Genomic DNA, 22,627 nt, shown 5'->3' on the forward strand with positions numbered 1-22,627 from the left:
AGCGAACTGTTTTCTATTCAAAATGGGAAAAGAATAAAAATAAAGTTTTTGACTTGATTATACTCATTTCTAAGAGAAATATAGTTAATATAAACCAATGACCACAAGAAGGAGATCAAAAGATCCTGGAGGAAGGCAATTTGAGTGGTGAAAAGACTTGAAATCTTGCTCTATGAGAATTGGATATATCGAATGGACATATAGAACGTTTGGCTTGGAGAAGAAAGGAGTGTGTGTGTGTGTGTGTGTGTGTGTGTGTGTGTGTGTGTGTGTGTGAAATAATGACTTCATATACATTTAAGGTAGAAAATGGATTTGAATTTTTTAGAGGGTAGAACCAGGAGCCAAACAGAGTGGAGGTAAAGGAGGAGCAACTTAAGGTGAAAAACATGCCAACAATTAGAGCTATTTAAAAATTGAATAGGAAGTAGGGAGTTTCAGATCATTAGCAGTCTTCAAGCAGAGGTCAGGTGACCATTTGTCTACCTAGATGTGTAACCTTTGTCATGGTGCCTAGCATACAGTATGTGCTGAATAAATGTTTGTTGATTGTTTGATGGTAAAAGAGAAGATTCTTGTGTAGGTATAAGTTAGATACCAGGTGACCTTGAAGTTTCTTTCTAACTCTGAGACTCTATTCTTCTGTTATTGCTGGAAGAAAATAAGGCTGATTTTCTGTTTCTGAAAAATCTGTTTTCATTTCTGAAATTGTTCACACCTTTTTTTTTCTCAACGTGATGTTCCACAATATGTTTAATGTTGCTGATTCCTATTTACTTACTTTCCACAAGCTTGTTTCTCTCCACTGTATGATGTGTTTGTTGATGTACAGTGACATATTTTTGTTTGTGTGTAGGCATGCCTGGCCCTTTTGTTATAGCAAATGCATCTTTTTTTCCCCATTAAGTATGGGAATGATTGGTCAACTTCAAGTTTCTCCATATGGCTTTACTGAGGCATTTTAATCATGTACTAAGATTGTCCTTTATAATAGTACTCTACTCCTGGAAAAATCAAGACATTTTCAACCACTCCATATGTGAGAAGTGGGGAATAAAAATAATAACTGCCATTTATATAGCCCTCTATCTAAATGATCTTATTTTATCCCTAAAACAACTCTTTGACATAGAGAGTACTGGTATGATGATCTCCATTTTATAGAAGAAACTGTACAGTGATAGAAAAGGCAATGCTCATACTGGCTCATCAGTTATTTAGAGCCAGGAGGAATCTTAGAAGCCATCCAATCCAGCCCCTTCATTTTACAGATTAAGAAATTGAAGGCAAAGAAGTTTAGTGTCCTGACCAAGGTCACACAGTAAGTGGAAAAGCTGGAATCAAAAAATAGATTTTCCAACTCTGTTCAATGAATCTGTTCAATGCTTTCTCCACTCCACCACCCCTGCCTTCAGGCATAGGGCACATGTTGAATCTTGAAAGTTTCAAAATAATGATCTACTGGGTCTTGTAGGTCTTGTGATTCTCTTGCTATTTCCTCCATGTTGTGTTTTTTCTTCATATTAAAAAGAGACTTTAATAATTTGATGGATCTGTGATACAGTCAATGTCAGTAACCCCTCCCATGATGCAGATTACAATGTACCTACTCCTTGTCTGTGTCTTCCTATAAAGTTTCCCACTATGAATCCACTCAGTGTTCTGGATATGTTGCTGTAGAACACTTGACATGTTGAGAGAACCAAGAGAGTATGGAGTCTGTCCATTTGTCATCCACTACTCCTGTTATTTGTTGGATTGTCTCTGCATATTTGTCCAAATCTAATCCAATCATCCTTTCACTATTTAGTTCTGGGCCTTGCTCATAGCCCTCCTGTACTGTCTATCATGACAAATGAATAGAACAACAAAGAGATGAAAAATGAATGCGTGAATACATGACTGGATAAATGCATAAAAAATCATTAAATTCTCCCTATGTGCCAAGCACTGTGCTAAGTGCTGGGGACATAAATGTAGATGTAAAGGCAATTTCTGTTCTCAAGAACACTTCACTGTATAGTCATAGGGAGGGACAACATGCACAACCACTTCAGTCCAGGAAGTTATAGGTTGGTGACTAGGACCACAGAGAAGTCATTGGATATACCCCTTCTAGGAACAATAGCAGAGTCGATTTGATTATGTTCCAGAAATGGAGAGGTGGTGGAGGAAAGATATAGCCATAGAGACCAGGAATGTTTTTGTTTTTTATTTTTCTTTGTATCCTCAGTGCCTGGCACAGAATAAGCATTTAGTAAATGTTGGCTTGAGAAGATGGTAGAGGAGTAGGAAGTGGAGTGAAGTATAACTAGGGAGATTGAAGGGCTAATGCCTATGGCTCTTGGTCTGGGGAGCAGCTGTTTTCTTCATCAATGACAGTAGAGCCATCATATCTGGACTGTCATTGTAGAATCTTAGGGTTGGAAGAGCCTTTAAGTATCATCAAGTCCAATGTATCCCTGAGCAACAATCCCCTCTATAACACAATTGGTAAGTGTTCATTCAAAATTCTCTGAACTACCTGAAGTGAGTGGTGCCCTCTGACTCAGGAAGAAACTCATTCCAGAATCCCTGGGAAAAGCACAGTGAGAACAACTGAACAGAGAGCCATGCACTCAAACAAGGTCTGTGCTGGAGGTGGTAATTTTGAGGACCTTGGAGGATTCAATCTCAAGATGTAAAAGAATAATTTAAGAAGATAGTGTATTTTATTTGGGGGGAGGTTAAAAAAGTTCAAAGGAACGTAATAAAAGGACTTGTGCTAACTTTCCAATGAAACATTTTTGGACTACTGGTACTTAATCTCTTTATTGGATTTATTTATAACCAGGCCCAAACACTTTCAAAGTCCTGTTCGACATACCAATTGAAAACAAGGCACATGAATTCCCTTCCTATGAAAGTGATATATTTCAACTAGACCCCACGACTTCACATTTTCTTGTAATACATAACACGTTTTCTTGAGGAAAAAGTGGCTTTCTAAGGAAACAAGATCCTTAACACAAAACTAAAGTCTGTTTAGTTTTAGAAGCTCTCTCTCTCTCTCTCTCTCTCTCTCTCTCTCTCTCTCTCTCTCTCTCTCTCTCTCTTTCTATTTCTCTCCTCTCCCTGCTCCTCCGTCTCCCTTTCTCTTTCCTTCTTTCTCCCCTTCTTCCTTTCCTTTTCCCCCCCCCTCCCTTTCTCTTTTCTCTCTCTCCCTCCCTCCCTCTCCTTTCCTACCTTCCTCCCTCTCCCACTCTCTATATGTACATATAAAAATATAGAAGTATGTATATATATATATATATATATATTTATAACAAGTATATATAGATGGATAGCTATAAATACATAAATAGATTAGCTAGATAGATTGACCAACATGTCCAAATATGATGCAAACTTACCTTTACATGACTTAATGTAAATGTGATTTTCTCAAGCTGGTAGAGTGCAGATGGCTTTGCACTAATTGAGACAGACACAACTGAGGAGATCACAATTTCCTCCTGTTCAGGACTCTTGTCGCTCTCTGTTTCCTGGGAGTCACTCTGAGATGATGAAAGCAAAGCTCCAATACTCTTATAATGCAAAAACACAACTGCAATGGTGCCTGTTAAACAAATAGCATATTTGGTGGACTTTTCCATAGAGAAAAACATATGAGATCTTGAGAGAAGTCTAATATATGCTGTAATTTTCATTTAAACATGCAAAGTCATATGGAATATTTTGAGGAAATGGAAGAGCTTCAAACTGAAAAAAAAAGTCTTCTTGATTTATCTGTGTACATCTTGTAGCCTTCCAGTAAAATGTAAGTATCTTGAGGACAGGGACTGACTGACTTTCATTTTTGTCTTTGTCTCTCCATTACCTAACATAGTGTCTTGAATAAAGCAAATATTTAATCAAGGCTTATTGAATTGAACTGAATTGAATACAGCAGGCACTTACCTGGCATATGTACTAACAAAGGGAAAGTTGAAATAATTTATATATATATATTATATAACATAAATTATATAATATATATTATATTGAATATATATTCAATATATTATATACATGGTTATATATAAATCATCTTTTAAACATCTAAGATTAGGAGTGGGTATTTTTTTTTATAAAGGGATTTCCCCTCTGAATTATATACAGAACATGTGGAAAAAATTTTTATATAATTTCATGCCCAAATCCAGAATAAGGATGATTAATATAAAGATAACTTGAAATTTGCAAACAGGAAAACTACATACGTAGTCTACTAGATGTTTTTGCATGTTTGATAAAGGAGGGAGTTCTAGATAGAAATTGTCAAAGATTTCTATAATCTGAGAGTCAGAGAGTTTCCAGAAGTTGCTTAGTTTGGTTTCCCAGTTATTGAAGGAATCTATTCTATATTCTTGACATGATTTAGAGAAGCCATGGTGTGTTCAAATATCTGAAGGTGTATTAATATGGAAGAGGAATTAGATATAGTATGTATAACTACAGAAGGTAGAACTATGATCAATGGGTGAAAATTACAGAGACAGGTTTCTGTTCAGAGTGAGGAAGACAAAGTTAACAACTTGAACCATGAAAAATGGAATGCTTTAGGGGCAGCTAGGTGGCGCAGTGGATAGAGCACTGGCCCTGGATTCAGGAGGAACTGAGTCCAAATCCATCCTCAGACACAACACTTACTAGCTGTGTGACCCTGGGTAAGTCACTTAACCCTATTGCCTATCCAAAAAACAAAACAAAACAAAAAAAATGGAATGCTTTGGAATCAGTGAACTCCCTGTCACTGGAAATTGTCAAACGTAGAGTAGATGACCATTTCTCAAAGTAATTACGCAAGAAATTCCTGCATTGGATTAGAAGTTGGACTGTATAATCTCTAAGACAAATTTCCAGTTCTAAATTCCATGATTCTGTGATTCTAATCTTGGATTCTAAACATGCAGTCTTCCCGTGATGGGGAATTTACTACTTCGTAAGGCAGCACATTCCATCTGCCTCCCTCTAATTCCATTTACTAATCCTAGTCCTGAACTCTGGAGCAGCATAAAATTAATCTAATCCATTTATCCACATGCCAGTCCCTTAAGCATCTTAGCATTAGTCTTATCTTTTTCAGGCTAAGCATGCCTAATTCCTTCAATGGCTATTCACTTAACACTATTCATAGAAGTTTCACTATCTTGGTAAATTATGTCTAGATACCGACTAGTTTGTTATGGTCCCTGTGAAAAATACACCTCAACTGGATCTAATACTACCAATAAATCTGACAAGTGCATTTTGGAGTGAAAGTCTTTATTAGTATTGTAGACTATTAGATATAGAAATGGTACTTGAAATTATTTAGGTCAAATACTTTAAGAATTTTTGTTGTTCAGTCATTTTTCAGCCATATGCTGACTCTTCATGACCTCATTTGGGATTTTCTTGGTAAAGATACTAGAATGGCTTGCCATTTCCTTCTCCAGCTCATTTTGCAGATGAAGAAACTGAGGCCAACAGGGTTAAGTGACCTGTCCAGGGTCATACAGCTAATAAGTGTCTGAGGCCAGATTTGAACTCAGAAGACAAGTCTGTTGCCCTGGTACTCTATTCCCTGTGCCACCTAGCTGCCCATTTTAAGGATAAAGGAAACTAAAGGCCAAAGAGGTTGTCATTTTGTTCAAGGTCAAACAAGTGGGAAAACTGGGATCCAAATCCAGATTGCCTCATTTTCAGGTCTGTGCCTTTTCCACTGAAGCATTTGTAATAAGTATAGTATATCTGTATCAAGGAAATCTAAGATTTCCTAGACTTCTTCAGTAACAACATGTTCATGTTGAGTTTGTGACTAATTAAAATCCCCAGAACTTTTCATATGAATTGCTTTAAAGTCAGATCATCGCCATCTTATATTGTGAGATGATTTTGAGGCTGCTGTCTTGATTTTCTTTTTTTTTCTTCTTAGCCCCTAGAAGAGCCTGGCACATAACAGGTGCTTAATAAAATGTGTGTTGTTTGACTGATTCATTCTTGTTAAATTTCATTCATTGGTTTTGGTTCATCATTATAATCTATTGAGACAATATGAAATCTGGTCATTAATTGAAAGTGACATCTCTCCGTTTTATGCCATCTGTAAATTATGTGAACATGTCTTCTTTCATGCAACTGAATGAACAATGTTGAACAAAACAGTGTCAAAACCAGATGACCGTAGCTGGACAACAGGCTCAATCAGCTAGAAATCCACCTAACTGGCATATTACACCATACACTCACTGATAGAGGGCTTCAATTTACTCCTTAAAATGTTTGTTCTACTATTTCCCAATGGAAGAGCATTCTATTTGATGGAGAAAATGGAATCAAAATGAGAGTTAAGTACCTTTATCCTTTCTTGGTATCTATAAACATGTATTTTTTTGGGGGGGGGTTAGGCAATAGGGTTAAGTGACTTGCCCAGGGTCACACAGCTAGTCAGTGTCAAGTGTCTGAGGCCGGATTTGAACTCAGGTCCTCCTAACTCCAGGGTCTGTGTTCTATCCACTGTGCCATCTAGCCGCCTCCTGTAAACATTATATCTTCCACTCTAAGAAACAGCTTTATCCCTTTACTCTTCTAGCTAAAATGTCATTTTGCTGTTATTAGCATTTTTTAAAAAAGCTTCATTTTTTCTGGGTCTTAATGATATTATTCTTCAGATTTATGTCACAGCTTTGAAAGAATTCTTGATTATATATATGTGTCCTCTGTTTCAGCACGGTACAGTGGATAGGGTACTGGATTTGGACTCAGGAATACCTGAGCTTGAATCCCACCTAGCTGGGTTACCATGGGCAAGTCACTTAACCTCTTTGTGCCTTTATTTCTTCATTTATAAAAAGTGGGGTGGTGGATTTGACAGCTCCCAAGGTCCCTTATGGTGCTAAAACTGATTCTATAATCTTTAATATGCATTCTTTTAAATCTGAGCTCATCAAAGAGATTTTTATGCAACATTGGTTTCTTTAGACACTTCCTCTTTTTCTTCCTAACCTATATTACTAGACATTTTGGTCAGATTTTCATTTTATAGATTTTTTCCCTCTCTTCCCCTCATCTCTGTTGTCAATAATGCAGCTAAATAGTGAGCAAATTGTGGATGTGACCAGTGAGATGGGATTATTGTAGTTATCTGGGCTGTCCCCCTGAAACCTGAAGTGAAATGAAATCTTAAATGTAAAAAAAAAGCCCAAACCAAAAAATCTAGTGCATGCCTCTGCAGACTAACACACCTACTGCAAACTTTTACTCTAAAATACACAAAGAATCACTGAAGTAAAAATATTGAAATACCTCCATAGAAAACTTAGCCATTATTTGCCATGCAATTTTTGGTGAGTCTCTTAGTAAATTGAGTTCATTCTATAGAAGAGAAATAGATATTGCAGAGAGTGAAGGTGGGCAAGGATGAAGGCACTGATTCTTGCCTACTATCCCTGATTTAGAATGAATATGTCTACAATGAAATCGAAAAAAAAATACAAGTTAGTAGAGTAAATGCAAATTTACATAAAAGAAACCACATAACCTCTGGTGCCTTAAAAGAGCTAACTTAATAACTCTGCCAATAATTTAGTCTCATAGTTTCTTGATATTCTCAGTGAGTTTCTCTACTGAAAATAATCACCATACTTGATCTTTTTCTTCTACATGCATACCATTAAGAGCTGATGGGTGAATGTCTGGGACACTTACAAGAGCTGGACAAGGAGAAGGGAGCAGTGGCACAGAACTGGATATGTGACACATACTGCTAGCAAATCCACCCCAAAAGGGAAGCGACTGCCCGTGGGGTTTATAATGGGAGAGACCCTATGGCCAGGCATCTACTGGCAATTCGTAAACAAGCTAGTCTGTTATATAGCAACAGCATATGGGTATGAGGTTGCTTAGAGCAAGAGAGAAAGGGAAATAGGCTTTCATTACTCTGCTCACTCATGGTACCCCATACCTCTTTTAGAGGACAAACTACATGATGCGTTGAATTATAATTATTCCTGTACATACATCTTCTTTCCTATTAGCTCATAAGTTGTTTAAAAGGTAGGGATGCTTTCATTATTTTTGTATCTTCCTCATTGTATATTGCCATACATAGAGTAGAACGCGATAAATGTTTGTTGAGCTGAATCCAACAAAACAAATAGATACTCAAGTGCTTATTGTACACAAAACATTGAATTGAATATATGCGACAATCTTGTGTGAATAATTATTCTTGATGCATGTTACAGTTGATGTACTTTTTAATTCAACACATTCTGTTCAACAAATATATAATTACCTACTATATGATGTATATGTATACATATATATTTGCAAAGAATATGGTTATATGTCTATGTATGTATGTATTTATCTATCTAATTCAGTTCTGTACTCTGCAAAGACTAGTCACAGATATGCTGCTGTTCAGTTGTATCCAACCCTTTGTGATCTCATTTGGGGTTTTCTTGGCAGATACTGGACTAGTTTGCCATTTCCTTCTCCGGCTTATTTGACTGACGAGTAAACTGAGGCAAATAAGTTTAAGTGATTTGTGCAGGATCATACAGCTAGTAAGTATCTTGAGGCCAGATTTGAACCCAAGATAATGAGTCTTTCTGACTCCAGGCCTGAATCTCAGTCTACTGTACCACTTAACTGCCCTATTTCTTGATGTAGATTTTCTGAATTAGAAAAAATCAACCAGAATGTGTTAAGAACACACACACACACACACACACACACACACATACATACACAATTTAATAGTTATTCAGCTAAGTGTTCTGGACACTACACATACACACACACACAAACATACCTACAATTTGGTCCACACCTGTGATTTCATTGGCATAGGAAGCATTCCCGCAAATAATTTATACCAGTCTCTCATCTACAACTTAAAGTCTTAGACTGTTGTCAAGGGCACTGAGAGGTTGGTTAAGTGACATGCTCAGGGTCACACAGCTAGTATATATCAAGACCTCTTGGCTCTGAGGCCACTATTTCTGTGACATAACCTAATGAGCTTCCTTTCAGTTGAACAGATTTTTATTAAACACTATGTGCATGATGTGATTCTCATGAATGATAAAACACAAACAAAAGGAGGCCATTCTCTTACCATTAGAATCATATTCATCTTTTCTCTTTGGGTAGATTTTTATATAATTTCCTTCCATGTTCACATGAGGATGAATATGTTTCATATGATGAGAATCAAAAGCAAATAATTTGAGACCTGAAAAGAAGCAACACAACCCTTATATTTATTTGAAATAGTATAATGAATAAAAGTTTTACACAATTAGAAAATGACCCTACATTAGTATGTTACAGTATATGACCTATGTCAGTTTCAATGAAGACAATTAGCAGACTTGGTTATTAATCATCAGGTTCATATATAGGCCGCACAAAAAGTCTCAGTGCAGTTATATGCAGTAATACCTTAGTGTTGTTGTTTTTCAGTTGTGTCTGACTCTTTGTGACCCTACTTGGGGTTTTCTGGAATGGTTTGCCATTTCCTTCTCCAGCTCATTTTACGGATGAGGAAACTGAGGCAAATAGGAGTAAGTGTCTTTCTCAGGGTCACAAAACTAGAAAGTGTCTGAGGCCAGATTTGAACTTAGGAAGATGAATCTTCCTGACCCCAAGCCTGGCATTCTATCCACTGTGCCATTTAGCTGCCCCATAGTAGATTATTAGCTATCAATTAATTATTTAACTAATAATTAACTAATCAGTTAGTTATCAAAATATCTAATAAGTTATTATAAGCACTCTAATAACTAAAATACTTTGAGGCTATTAAAGCTCAAAACTGCAATGAAATTTTTGTGACACCCTGTATTTGTGGCTAAAATTTTTAGTTTTTTTCCCCATGAAATTCCACTTTAAATTTACCCTATACAAAATGAGATTAGGATACAAGCATTTTGAATGGATTATAAATCACAATGACTAGAATCCTTACAAAGAAATTTAATGTTTCTGGATTTCAAAGTAAGTCAAGCAGATGGGTTTGAATAACAGCTCTGAGATTATTTTCTAAATAATGTTGGGCCAGGCACTTCTGTGGCCTTCATCTGTGTAAAAGTGGGGATAGAAAAAAGAAGGTGTTCTAACCCTATGATTCACCGACCTTAATACTCAGATGCTAAGGCATCCATAGATGGACAAGAATACAAAATAATGAGTAAATAGAGTCTCATTTTAAGTGAAGAATACTTCACACATTCAATCACAACAGAATTATCATATGGAAATTCAGGCTTTTTCTATCCTAATTACAATCATACAATCTTTCACTTCACATTAATGGTAAATATTAAAATACCTAAATGTATTTGTGAACCCATTGATGTATGTGTTCCTTCCAATAATATTGATTGCAACCTATATGTACCTCCTAATTATGTGTTACTTGTCCATGTCAGGCTCCCCAAATCCCGGTACAGTGTGTCTATATGTGCTACAGAACTTTTTTGTTTTTCACATGAAATGCTCAGTCTGTGTAGGCATTACCTCTTCCTCATGTCCTTATGGACATGAATAGTCTATCTTCATCAACCATATATTTCTCTGATGACATTCTTTATTTCTGTTATTTTGTTAGGCATTGCTAGTAGCTAACATCTACCATATATCTCTCTGTTTCTCTGAGTGATACTCATTTCTAATTTTTCATCAACTATACTATTCCATAACTAGAAACCATACAATATTGACAAAATATCAATGTTTAAAAGATGAGACTTTTTTTGGGGGTGGGGTAGGGAAATTCAAGGAGTTTTGCAATTTCCAGGAAGCAGTCCAACCTATTCTTCTGTTTAAATCTGGTCTAATTTATTGTCCATTAAAACTATTTGTCCAAGATTTTACATATATGCATACCTATACACATACACATACACATACACAGACACATACATATACACATATACATATACACATACATATACATATACATATACATATACATATACATATACATATACATATACATATACATATACATATACATATACATATACATATACATATACATATACATATACATATACATGGTATCCTAAAAGTCTTAATACAATTTTAAGTTATTAAAGCTAAAGTAAAGCTTTGAAGGCTTTTAAAACTCCACCACAATTTTTGGGACAACCTGCACACACTATACACATATATGCGTGTACATGTATATTTGTATATATTGTGTATATACACATATATAGGTTGTCTTCTTGACTACCTATATGCACTTACACAATATAAATGTAGATATATGTATATAGAAGTTTATACATAGCTGTATCTATGCAGATATATAGAAATGTATCTATCTATATATTTTAGCTATAGATACACACATAAAGATAAATTTAGTGCTTCATACATACATGCATGCATACATAATACACACACATATAAATGCCTACACATACACATGCTGATACACAATATACACACAAATAGATCTGCATAGCCTGATGGCTGAGCTCTGTAAGTTTGCACACATGGACATGTATGTGTATCTACATGTATACATATAGGAACATAATGATGGCTGAGAAACATTGTCCATCTAATTAGATATCATAATCTGAACAACAGGCATAATTAACTAACTTGATTTTTTTCTTGTGGATAGTCATATCATCAGGCTGAACACTATGAATGATCAGATCTCACCTAGGAGATCTTCATTTTTCTGGAATGTGATGTAACCAGAATGATATCATCTGAAAACAGCACCATCTGGAGGAACTTGCCATCCCAAAGGAATCATTCTTCATCTTGAGCTCAACACCATATTTCTCCATTGCAATGGTGAATAATACATTTGGGGAAGATATATTTCCTTATTTTATTCCTCACCTGTTATTAATCATCAAAGGGTCATCAAATAAGTTATATCTATTGTTCCATCTTCCAAAGAATCTTAAATCATTTTAGTGTGTGTGTGTGTGTGTGTGTGTGTGTGTGTGTGTGTGTGTATGAAATTAGACATAAGTTGGTGATTCACATGGCTGACTTTGTTGTGTATAAATGTGGTCCAAAATCTTTTCCATGCCTTCCATATCTTTATCCTTCCAATACCTTGTGCATCAATTCCTGAATGCTTTTACATTATATCACCTTCAGCAGAGATCTCATCTATTTATACCTGGTTTAATCCAGTTGCTTTTTTCATCTTCATTCCTTTGAATGTCAGTTTTACCTATTCTATGAGCACGTATAGGAGTATGATTAGAATCCAAGTGTAACAGCTTTACATTGTTTTGGTGGTGAAGAAAGTTTGATATAATACTAATGTAATTAAAACAACAAAACAATAATAATTTGTATTTATATTTCTAAAGTAAATTGCATTATCTTCAGAATAATTCATTGGATTAAGGAGCTTGAATAGTATTTTCTCCATTTTAAATATTAAGAAACTGAGGGACATAGAAGTTAAATGATATATCAAACTGAAATGGTTAGCAAATGGTGAAACTAAAGTATGAACCCAAATCTTCTGAAATTCAATTTATTGCTATTTATAATATGCCAAACTGCCTCAATGTTGATGTGTATCAGGGTACGTATAATACAGAACTCAGTGGCTATCTCAAAAATTTGACTGATTTCCTGGAATGCTCCCTAAAGGCATTCTAGGGCTAATTCCATATTTTACAGTCTCTATTGAAGGGCATGAGGATATAGAAAAGGAATGATCAGTGATTATTATTGTTTAAATGTCTTGCTAATTCTAAAATTTGCATTCTCAAAGAAGAAGTATGTGTGTGGAAAAAGGGAGTGCTTTGGATGAAGTATTTCTTGATTAATTAGAAAATCTCTAGAAAATGAACAAGGGGATAAAGTACAACTTCCCTGATATGGGTAGCTCCAGATGTCAGACAATAGTGTCAAAGTCAAAGAGTAGCAGGCGATGAGGGAGTTAGAAGGGAAGAAATAAGTTTACATCCATTGATCAATATATTTTTGACACTAGAAAAAGCTAAAATAATTTTTGATGGCTAATATAGAAATGTTTTGTATGACTTGACATGTGTAATGGGTACCATATTACCTGCCTTTTCAATGGGTGTGGGAAGGGCTAGAGAAAGGGAAACAATTTGGAATTTGAAATAAAAAAATCATGTTAAAATAAAATTGAAACATTAAAATGCTGCTATAGCTTTTTTTTTTAAGGAAATAGGAGCATCATACACAAACAGTGTAAATCTAAAATTTCTGTTATTAAATAAATATCTGAGAAGAAAATGAAACTATATTTCAAGACTAGAGGGTCACATAAGGAGTGATTTCTTTCCTTACCCATGTCGCTTGAATTAATCTCTAACTGGGTTGTCTTTTTGAAGTTCTGGGACATGCTTAGCATGGTCTGCTCCGTTGTGTGCATCAGTTTAGTGAGACTGGTTCTTCTATTATCTGCAGACAGCTTGTCCCAAATTGTAATTTTATCCTTTTGAACCAAATTGTTTACGGCGTTAACAAAAACCTATTGGCAGGAGAAACGTTTTTTTTTTTTTTAGTATTGGAGTCTCTCGCTATTCACAGGAGCAAAGGAAAATATAATCACAAGCCTCGGGCTACTTACATTAATAGTTGTATTAGTAAATGCTTCCTTCTCAGAGATATTGCTACTCATATAACTCAAGAATGGAGAAGATGCAGACAGTGCTTCGACATTGGTAAGCACATCAATGGGGAAAAGTGCTTGCCCAGAATTTTGGTAGATTTCTTGCAGCAGATTTAAGGGCTCCTTTATGTTCTTAATCTGGGAAGAAAAGAGGGGTAGCAGTGACAGAAGGAAGAAACTCAATATATAGCACTGAATACTAATTTTTTAAAGATGAAAACATAACGTATTTTTTCCTGGAAATGTTCTGTTAACTTGGGTAACGGCGTATAGACACCCATTTGTACATATGCATACTTTCACTTTCATACACATGTGTATAAACATATATACATACACACATATACAGAAAGGTATATATTTGTATATACGTGTGTATGTATGTGTATATAAGACCTGTGATTTCTTTGGTGTGGGAAGCTCCTGGTGAGGAATTTCCTCTATAATGCAGGTTGGCACCTTCTTTACAACTTAGTCTTAAAGAGTTGGCTAGTCACTGCATAGGTAGGATTTGAACACAGGTCTTCCTGGATTCAATAGTAGCTCTCTATCTATTCTGTAGAGTTTTTTTTTCTCTGTAAAAAAACATAACAGTGGTAAATAGAAACCCTGATTTGGACCCAGGGACTAGTTATGTAATCTGACCAAATAACTTGAATGGAGGTAGTTATTTTGGGAAATAACAGCAATCTTTTCAGGATAGATACACTGGTGGACAGTACTATGTCAATGTGTGCTACAGTGGAAGGGCTCACCAGTCATTGCACCTGAGTTCTGCCTACTAACTATGTGGTCTTATAATTTCCTTGGGCCTCAGTTTCCTAATCTCTAAAAAGAGATGGTTGAATGAGATGTCCCTTCCCATAGCTCTAAGTCTATAATCCTCCTCTAGACTCCTGATCAGAGATGTCAGAAACTTCTGTTGATATAGCTTCTTCTACCAGTGTTTATCAGTACCAGGTTAATGACTTAAGAATCTTAGAGTTATCTGAAACTGAGTAATTTGCCCATGATCTTAGCTAGTGCTCATCAGAGGTAAGACTTTGACCCACGCTTCCCTGACTCCAAAGCTGGTTATCCATGGTACCAAAGCTGATCCATGAGGTCTCTCTGGTAAGTAGTGCACAAAAGCAAACAATTTATTTTATAGTTCTTCTTTCCTGCTAAATGATATATCTATATATCTATATTTATATCTATATCTATATGTATGTATATACACATATATATTCCAATCTACTTTAGTTAATTGATGTATCAAAATAGGAAATCATTTTTCTAAATAATAAGCACACAGCTAAATATTAAATAATAAATTAATCATCAAATTAGACTTTTGAATCTAATCCAGGAAGCACATTTAAGTTTGATGATAGCTGAACTCTGTTTTTGATACTATCCAAACGCTCATGGCTGAGATTTAGCTGGTTCACTTCAAAAATTGATTGTCTTATGAACATATTCATTTATGCCACTTTTTCTTTGAAATTTGCACCTTTAGGGGAAAATATGGTTACATGATGTTTCTGACTTGGATTTACAAAGGTCTGGGTTCAAATCCTGCTTCAAACTCTTACTAGTTTTGTAACCTTGGGCAAGTCCCTTAACATCTCTGTGCCTTATTTTCCTCATTTGTACAATGAAGGAGTTGAATTAGATGGTCTTGAAGTTTCCTTCTAATTGTAAATCAATAATCCTATGAATTTAACAAATACTCCTTTGAATGGGACAAAATAAGGCAGGCTTTTGCTATCTTACTTGTCAGCTGTCCCCATTTTTTTATTGAGTACATTTTCCATCATGCCAAATAATAAATCACAAAGTACAATTAAATGTGGAAAAAACCCTATCTTCACTATTTATCACTAAGCAACAGAAACAGTTTGGTTATTTTCCAGTTCATCAAATTTTTGATGCTACCCAAACAAATTATAGGAAATTAACAAGCTAATTAAACCTTAGATTTAAATAAGTAAGCTACTTCCAATGTTCTAGAAGTCTAACTGCAGGCTCCCATTCCTAAAAAAAAAAATCATTTTGAAAGCATATTTACAGAAACAAAAGTGTCAAATTCAAATAAACCATGATCTTCAAAGCTTATGCATAAACCATTATACTTACTTCAATTAAAGTTTTGTTAATATTTGCAGCAATGCAGACATCATCTAAATGACAGTTTGCCTTCGCATTTTCTGTAGAAAAAGAAAATTCACCATCTGGTAACTTTGTTTTATATACTGCAAATGGTTTATTGAATAATTCAATTCCCAGTTATTAAGTAGCATATATGCTCACTGGATATATTTGAATAATTTCCAATGATATATGGATCTTTTCCTCAAACTGTTAAAAAGAAAACAAAAGCACATTTCTCAACGTGTCTGATTTTTTTCTTGTGTTCAGAATAATCTTATTTTCATCCGGAAACTTGACTTAAGTTACTATGCATGTCAATTATATCCTCATATAGTTGTAATGACAACGCTTTGCTTCTCTTCTTGATGAACCTTATCGGGGCCCTAAGGAACAGTGATGGTCTCTTTAGAAGAGGTCATTCTATCATAACACAGACACCTTCATAATATCATTTACCTTGGCAGTAAGTGCCATCACTTGGCTTAAATTGCAATTTTCCTGTGGATGGTTGATAACCTTCTTTGCAGGCACAGTGATACCCTCCATGTACGTTTTCACATTCAGCATGATCCCCACAGGCATCTGGGGTTGCTTCCTGACACTCATCTATATCTGCAAATATTGTGAGAAATTGAATTTTTTATTAAGTATTTACAGACTAACACCTTGCTACCTTGTTGATAATAGCACTGCATCCTGTTAGCCATTTCATAACAAAATTGTTTAAAAAAAGTGAGGAAATGAAAAACCAAATGTAATTGGAACACATCTGAAAATGCTATCAAGGAAAAATGACAAAGTAACTTTAGCTGAGCACATAAAAAAAGCATTTGGTTTAAACAATCAGCTTTGATATGATGGTGAAAACTGTTTCAGAGACCAAATTCATGTGTGTACTTCTTTCCACCTATAAACAAAGATTAAGCACAAAAAAGCGTTTGGGTATTTAGGTGACTGAAAGCAGTTGGAGGACATTCTTTGTATTTAAGGTATGCCTTTTAAAATTAATTTAATAAAGATTTGTTTCTTTAAAGAAAGCTGTTCCTGCTATTTCTTCAATGATATCCAAAATGTAGTTCTTCTTGCATATTACTAAAGCAATTATCACAATTATTTTACTCAGCGACATCAGAAAAAATAAACAAGGGTCTTTCACGTTAATATTTTCTGAATCTGGTACTTCAAATATCAGTCATGCACTTTAGCTAATGTCGAACACTGAAAAGTACTCCTTAAAATGTTTGCTTTATCTTCTTCAAAACATTTCTTTTTTTTTTTCACCACAAGTTATTGTGAACATTAAATTAAGTTGCAATTTCATTATGTCACCATGTTGGCTACAATACATTCCTCTCTAAGGTTACTTTGCAACTGCTTTTGTATGTGTATGGGTTCTCCAGTCAGTTGCCAAAGTGATCTTAGAGCAGATCCAACCATGTTCCTGTCCTGTTCCGTAAACTTCAGTGGCTCCCTATTATCTTCAGGATCAAATATAAAATCCTATAAAAGTCCTTCATAATCTGTCCCCTTTCTACCTTTCCATTCTTTTTCTTATTTTTAAATTAAATTTTATTTTATTTTCAGATCTTCATCCTTTCTTTCCTACTTTTCTTATACTCTACTTGGCTCTGTGATCTCTACGATCCAGTGGCACTGACCTTCTTGCTGTTCCTCCATCTTCCAGTTGCATGACTTTTTACTCACTACATCTCCTCAAATATTCTCTTTTCTCAGCTCAACCTCCTGGCTTCTCTCAAGACTTGGCTCAAACCACACATTCTACAAGAAGCTTTTCTTCCTCCCTCAAATTGCTGGAAGCTTCCCCCTGAGATTTTCTACCATTTACATTCTATGGATCTTGTACATGGGCAGCTGGATGGTAAAGTTGTTAGAGTGCCAGGCAGGGAGTCAGGAAGACTTATTCTTCCTGAGTTCAAATCTGGCTTTAGACACTTACTAGTTGTGTGACTCTGGTCAAGTCATTTAACTCTCTTTTCCTCAGTTTCCTCATTTGTAACATAAGCTGGAGAAAGAAATGGTAAAACAGTCTAGTATATTTTCCGAGAAAACCCCAAATGGGATCACAAAGAGTAGGACCCAACAGAACCGATGAAACAACCACCACCACCCTGTATATACATAGTTGTTTGCCTGTTGTCTCCCTCATTAGACCAGGTACTCCTTAAGGGTAGGGGATGTGTTTCTATCTTTCTTTGTATCCTCAAAACTTAGCATTGTACTTGTATTAAGTCTATAATAAATGCTTGTTGCCTGACTTGTGCATTCATTCATATATACATGTTATCTCCCACATTATAATTAAACTTCTAAAGCACAGAGACTGTTTCATTTTTGTCTTTGTATCTCCAGCACTAAAATAGGACCTGACACATATTAGGCACTTACTCAGTGCTTGTGGGTGGATTTGTATCCTCGGCTCCTCAATGGTGCTTGGTACACCACAGGCACTTAATAAATACTTGCTTGTTTGATTAATTGCTCTATTTATTTCAGTGTCCTAATTTACTAATTATTTTGGTTTATATTACATTGTTATTTGTAGTAATCTTATGTTTAGCAGTTTGCATTTTTTAAAAAAATATTTTATTTTTAATTTATGGAATAAAACAAGCATTTCCATAATGTGGTATAATAAAAAAAGATGATTGACAACAATTTGTTCATGTCCCTTGGCCACTTATTTATTGGGAAATGACTTTTGGTCTCACACATTTTTTTTAGCTCCTTATATATATCTTTGATACTAGGTACTTATTGATGCTACATGATGCAAAGATTTTTTCCTATTTGACATTTTTTCTCTTATTCTAATTGAATTGCATTGATTATCTGTGTAAAAGCTTTTCAATTTCATATGACCCAAATTATCTATTCTATTTCCTATGATCGCCTCCATTCATTTTTTAAATGGTCATAGCTATGAAAGGTACCTGAACTTATCCTCTTCTAAATTTTTAATGCTGTGACTGTTACCATTTCGGTCATTTGCCCATTTTGAGCTTATTGGGGTAGATAGTGTAAGATGATCTAAACCCAATTTCTGCCAAACTGCTTTCCAGTTTTCCTAATATTTCTTGTTAAATAGGGAGTTCTTCCCTAAGCAATTTGTGCTTTAAGGTTTATCATTCATTGAGTAATTGAGTTTTCTTGTACCTAAAAATTATTCTCCCTAAAAATTATATTTATTTGCAATATATCCCCAATAGAATAAAAACTCCTCAAGGCCAGAGATTGCTCCCTGATTCTCTGAATGTCAGCCAGCTCCCCCTTTCCATTTCCTAAGCAGCAACTCTATCAGAAGCCACATACAATTCTCCTTTTCTCCTAGAGAAGAATACTCAACATCTTTCACCTGTCTGTATGGTCAGAGCAACTCCGTTATTGCCAACTCAGTGTAGTTGCCCACTAACCTTTGTGCCTATGCAATATCACTAAACTTGAGACCCTAATGTAATTTTTTTACTCCAGTTTATCTTTACTCTTTTCATTAACTGGACTATCCCTTTGTGTGTATAACGACTTCATGGCTCCATAGCCTACATACACCTAGGCTAAATGTCACCAATAACTGAATATCCTGGTGTTTTTATTGTACTTACACTGAAATCAACTAGATATTTTCCAAAATTTGCAAAGAGAGAAATATAATCTTGCTTGATAGGCAGAAAAAGGAAAAGGAATAGAAACGCAATGCTCATCATACTCAGGACTTAACAGTATGACATTTCTAGCAGATGAAGATTGTGTGTGTGTGTGTGTGTGTGTGTGTGTATGGGGGCATCGTAAAATAGATCTTGCTATGTTATAAAATTAACCATATTGTATGACTCTTTTATTCAAAGGACTAGAAAGAGGAAGGAAGAAATCATTTTAACTCCTTCCATAGATATTATAGAAACACACACACATATGCATTCTGTATCAATAGAATATAACTTCATAGAATCAAATTCTATGATTTCACGAGAGTAGGGTATTTCTAATGTGAGGGGTCCATTCCTCTGGTGCTAAGCATTTATTAACAATCTTCTATGTGCTAAATGCTTTATTATTATGTTATTTGATCCTCATAACAATGTTGGGAGGGAGGTGTTTTTATTATCCCCATTTTACAGGTGAGGAGAGTAAGACAGAGGTTAAGTAAATTGCCAAAGGTTACACAGTTAGTAAATATTTTAGGCTGTATTTGAACTCTGAATGTCTTCCCGACTCCTGTTCCAGTACTCTGTCCATTGTACCTTTTGGCTACTTCTATCTGAAAAACAGCTATCTCTATCTATAGCCTCTATTTACAGCCTTATAAACTCATCTTAGATTATATCCTTACAATGTCCTGGAACACTGAGAGGTTACTTGATTTGCCTATCTGCTATGTAGCTTTTGTTATTGTTCTTAAGTCATGTTTGACTCTTCATGAACTCATGCACCATAGCATGCCAATGCTGTCCATGGCATTTTCTTGGTAAAGATATTAGAATGGTTTGCCATTTCCTTCTCCAGTGGATTAAGGAAAACAGAGGTTAAATGACTTGTCCATGGTCACATAGCTAATAAGCATCTGAAGACAGATTCAAATTCAGGTTTTCCTGACTCCAGGACCAGCACTCTATCCCCTGAGTAACCTAACTCTCTGTTACATAGCTAGTATGATCTGGAATCCAGGATTTGAAACCCGGTCTTCACTCTAAGGCTAATTGTGCCACTCTGCCTGTCTTATTCTATTGGAGTTTTTCATTTCTTATTTACAGTGCATTCTAATGACTATAATTATCAGACCTGTCAAGATTATGCATCTACCAACATTTGGAGTTAGCTGAAATCCAGGGAAAAGAGGCATACTTGGGTAAGGTGGTAATAGATGTATTGCTTTGTTCAAATTCCCTGAGGATGACCAAAGTACACAAAGAAAATTACTACAGGATTGAAAAAGAGAAATAGTTGTATGGCTGCCAAAGAAAGGTAATCCTTAAGAACAGCAAAAATTGGGGAGAAATAGCATTTTTCCAGAGAATCTGTTTTGCACTGTAATCCTAAAAATAATCCATGAAACAAAACATAGGTAGAAGCTTTAGCTCTGGGAGTTGGGTACAGGACTTCAACACAACTCTCAATGCCCTGGACCAAAGAGTATTTAAAGTAGAACTTGGGGGAAAGAAAATAATTCAAAGTATTAGGGCCATTCTATGAAAGTGCAATAAAAGAACATTGTTAGAATGGATTTTGAAATAACAACTATATTACATCTAAAATAATTGTTCTGCCTTTTAAATTCATGTTATTAGAGAGAATATCTGTGTGTGTGTGTGTGTGTGTGTGTGTGTGTGTGTGTGACTTCTAATGAAAACAGAGGTAATTCTATCCTTGAAGGTATCATCAAGGACTGCATAAAGTGGCCCTTCGTGATTTGGGGTTTTTAAGTAATATGAGCAGAAGACAAGTAAGATGTATTCTGGAAACAAGATATACCTGGGAATGGAGCAGCATTAAAATTATATTAAACTCCAGTGATTAAGATGTTAAGGGTTAGATTTTTTTTTCCTTTTTGTAACCAACCCACTTATGTTTACAATTGTAGATGATAATTAAAGGCAAATTCCACATTTTAGGTGTCAGGTCTTTCCTGATGGTAAACTAACAAAACATATTCTGCTCAGGAGAATTAAGAATTCTGGGCAGGAACTTCATGCATTGAAAATTCTAAGTGAAAATAGTTGATTATTTTAGAGTTGAAATACTAGTTCTTATTTGGAGGAGCAAAGCACTCTGCTGACATCTATTTGAAAATTTCAAATAGTATGTATATTTAAATATCTAGTGCAGCGAATAATGGATTGGGGGTCAGGGGACTGGGTTGCCAGCCCTGGCTGTGTCTGCTTTAGAAGCATCTAATCTTGTCTTGGGGAGCTAGATGGCTTAGTGGAAAGACTGCCTGGCCTGGAGTCAGGAAGACTCTTCTTCCTGAGTTCAAACTTGGACTCAGATACTAGCTGTGTGGCCCTAGGAAAATCTCTTGGTACTGTTTGCCTCAGTTTCCTCATCTATAAAATGAGCTGGAGAAGAAAATGGTAAATCATTCCAGTATCTTTGCCAGGAAAACCCCAATTGAGGTCACTTAGAGTCTGAAATAACAACAACAACAACAAAAATTTTGTTTTATTTCCTATAAATTGAAAACAATAATACTTATCCTGGCTAACAAGAGCAACAATAATTTATAGAGTGCCTTAAGGTTTGCAAAGTTCTTGACATATGTTGTCTTGAACCTCATAACTACTTTGTGAAGTAGGTTTCATCATTATGCTCATTTCACAGATGAGGGAATAAACTGAGAATGATTAACTGACTTGCCCAGGATCACACAGCGAAGTCAGAGGTAGTATTTAAGTTTGGATTTTCCTGTCTCCAATTCTATTACTCTATTCACTTCACCAATTCAGCTGTCTGTGGTTGTTCAGTTGTTTTCAGTCATGTCTCACTCCTCATGACCCAATTTGAGGTTTTCTTGGCAAAGATGCTGGAGTGTTTTGCCATTTCCTTCTCTGGCTTAGTTTATGGATGAGGAAACTGAGGCAAAGAGGGTTAAATGACTTGCCCAAGGTATCACAGATACTAAGTGTTTGAGACCAGATTTGAACTTGGGTCCTCCTACCTCAAGTCTCAATGCTTTATCCACTGAACCATGTAGCTGCCTTCTCTACCTCATTAATTTTCAGTATTACATATTTTGAAAAGTGTAAAGCAGATTCAAGACACTATTATGATAACCATTCATCATCATCTTCATATCTTAAATGATAGTTTTTCTTGAAGATTGACATTGTT

General features: G+C 35.3%; 1 protein-coding gene across 2 annotated transcripts in view; it reads right to left on the reverse strand.

Moving 5' to 3' along the window:
* Positions 1–22,627, reverse strand: part of ADGRL4 (adhesion G protein-coupled receptor L4) — a 136,052-nt gene that overhangs the window by 38,605 nt on the left and 74,820 nt on the right. For both annotated transcript variants that reach the window (XM_020988659.2, XM_078156537.1), the window contains exons 4-9: positions 16,241–16,396; positions 15,770–15,840; positions 13,607–13,786; positions 13,324–13,507; positions 9,128–9,244; positions 3,393–3,598 (exon numbers count right to left, since the gene is read on the reverse strand). In XM_020988659.2, the coding sequence (XP_020844318.1) occupies positions 3,393–3,598; positions 9,128–9,244; positions 13,324–13,507; positions 13,607–13,786; positions 15,770–15,840; positions 16,241–16,396 (914 nt within the window). The remainder of the gene's footprint in view (positions 1–3,392; positions 3,599–9,127; positions 9,245–13,323; positions 13,508–13,606; positions 13,787–15,769; positions 15,841–16,240; positions 16,397–22,627) is intronic.

Source organism: Phascolarctos cinereus, unplaced genomic scaffold (genome assembly GCF_003287225.1).
Source record: "Phascolarctos cinereus isolate Bilbo 61053 unplaced genomic scaffold, phaCin_HiC Scaffold_5;HRSCAF=322, whole genome shotgun sequence".
Lineage (NCBI taxonomy): Eukaryota > Metazoa > Chordata > Mammalia > Diprotodontia > Phascolarctidae > Phascolarctos > Phascolarctos cinereus.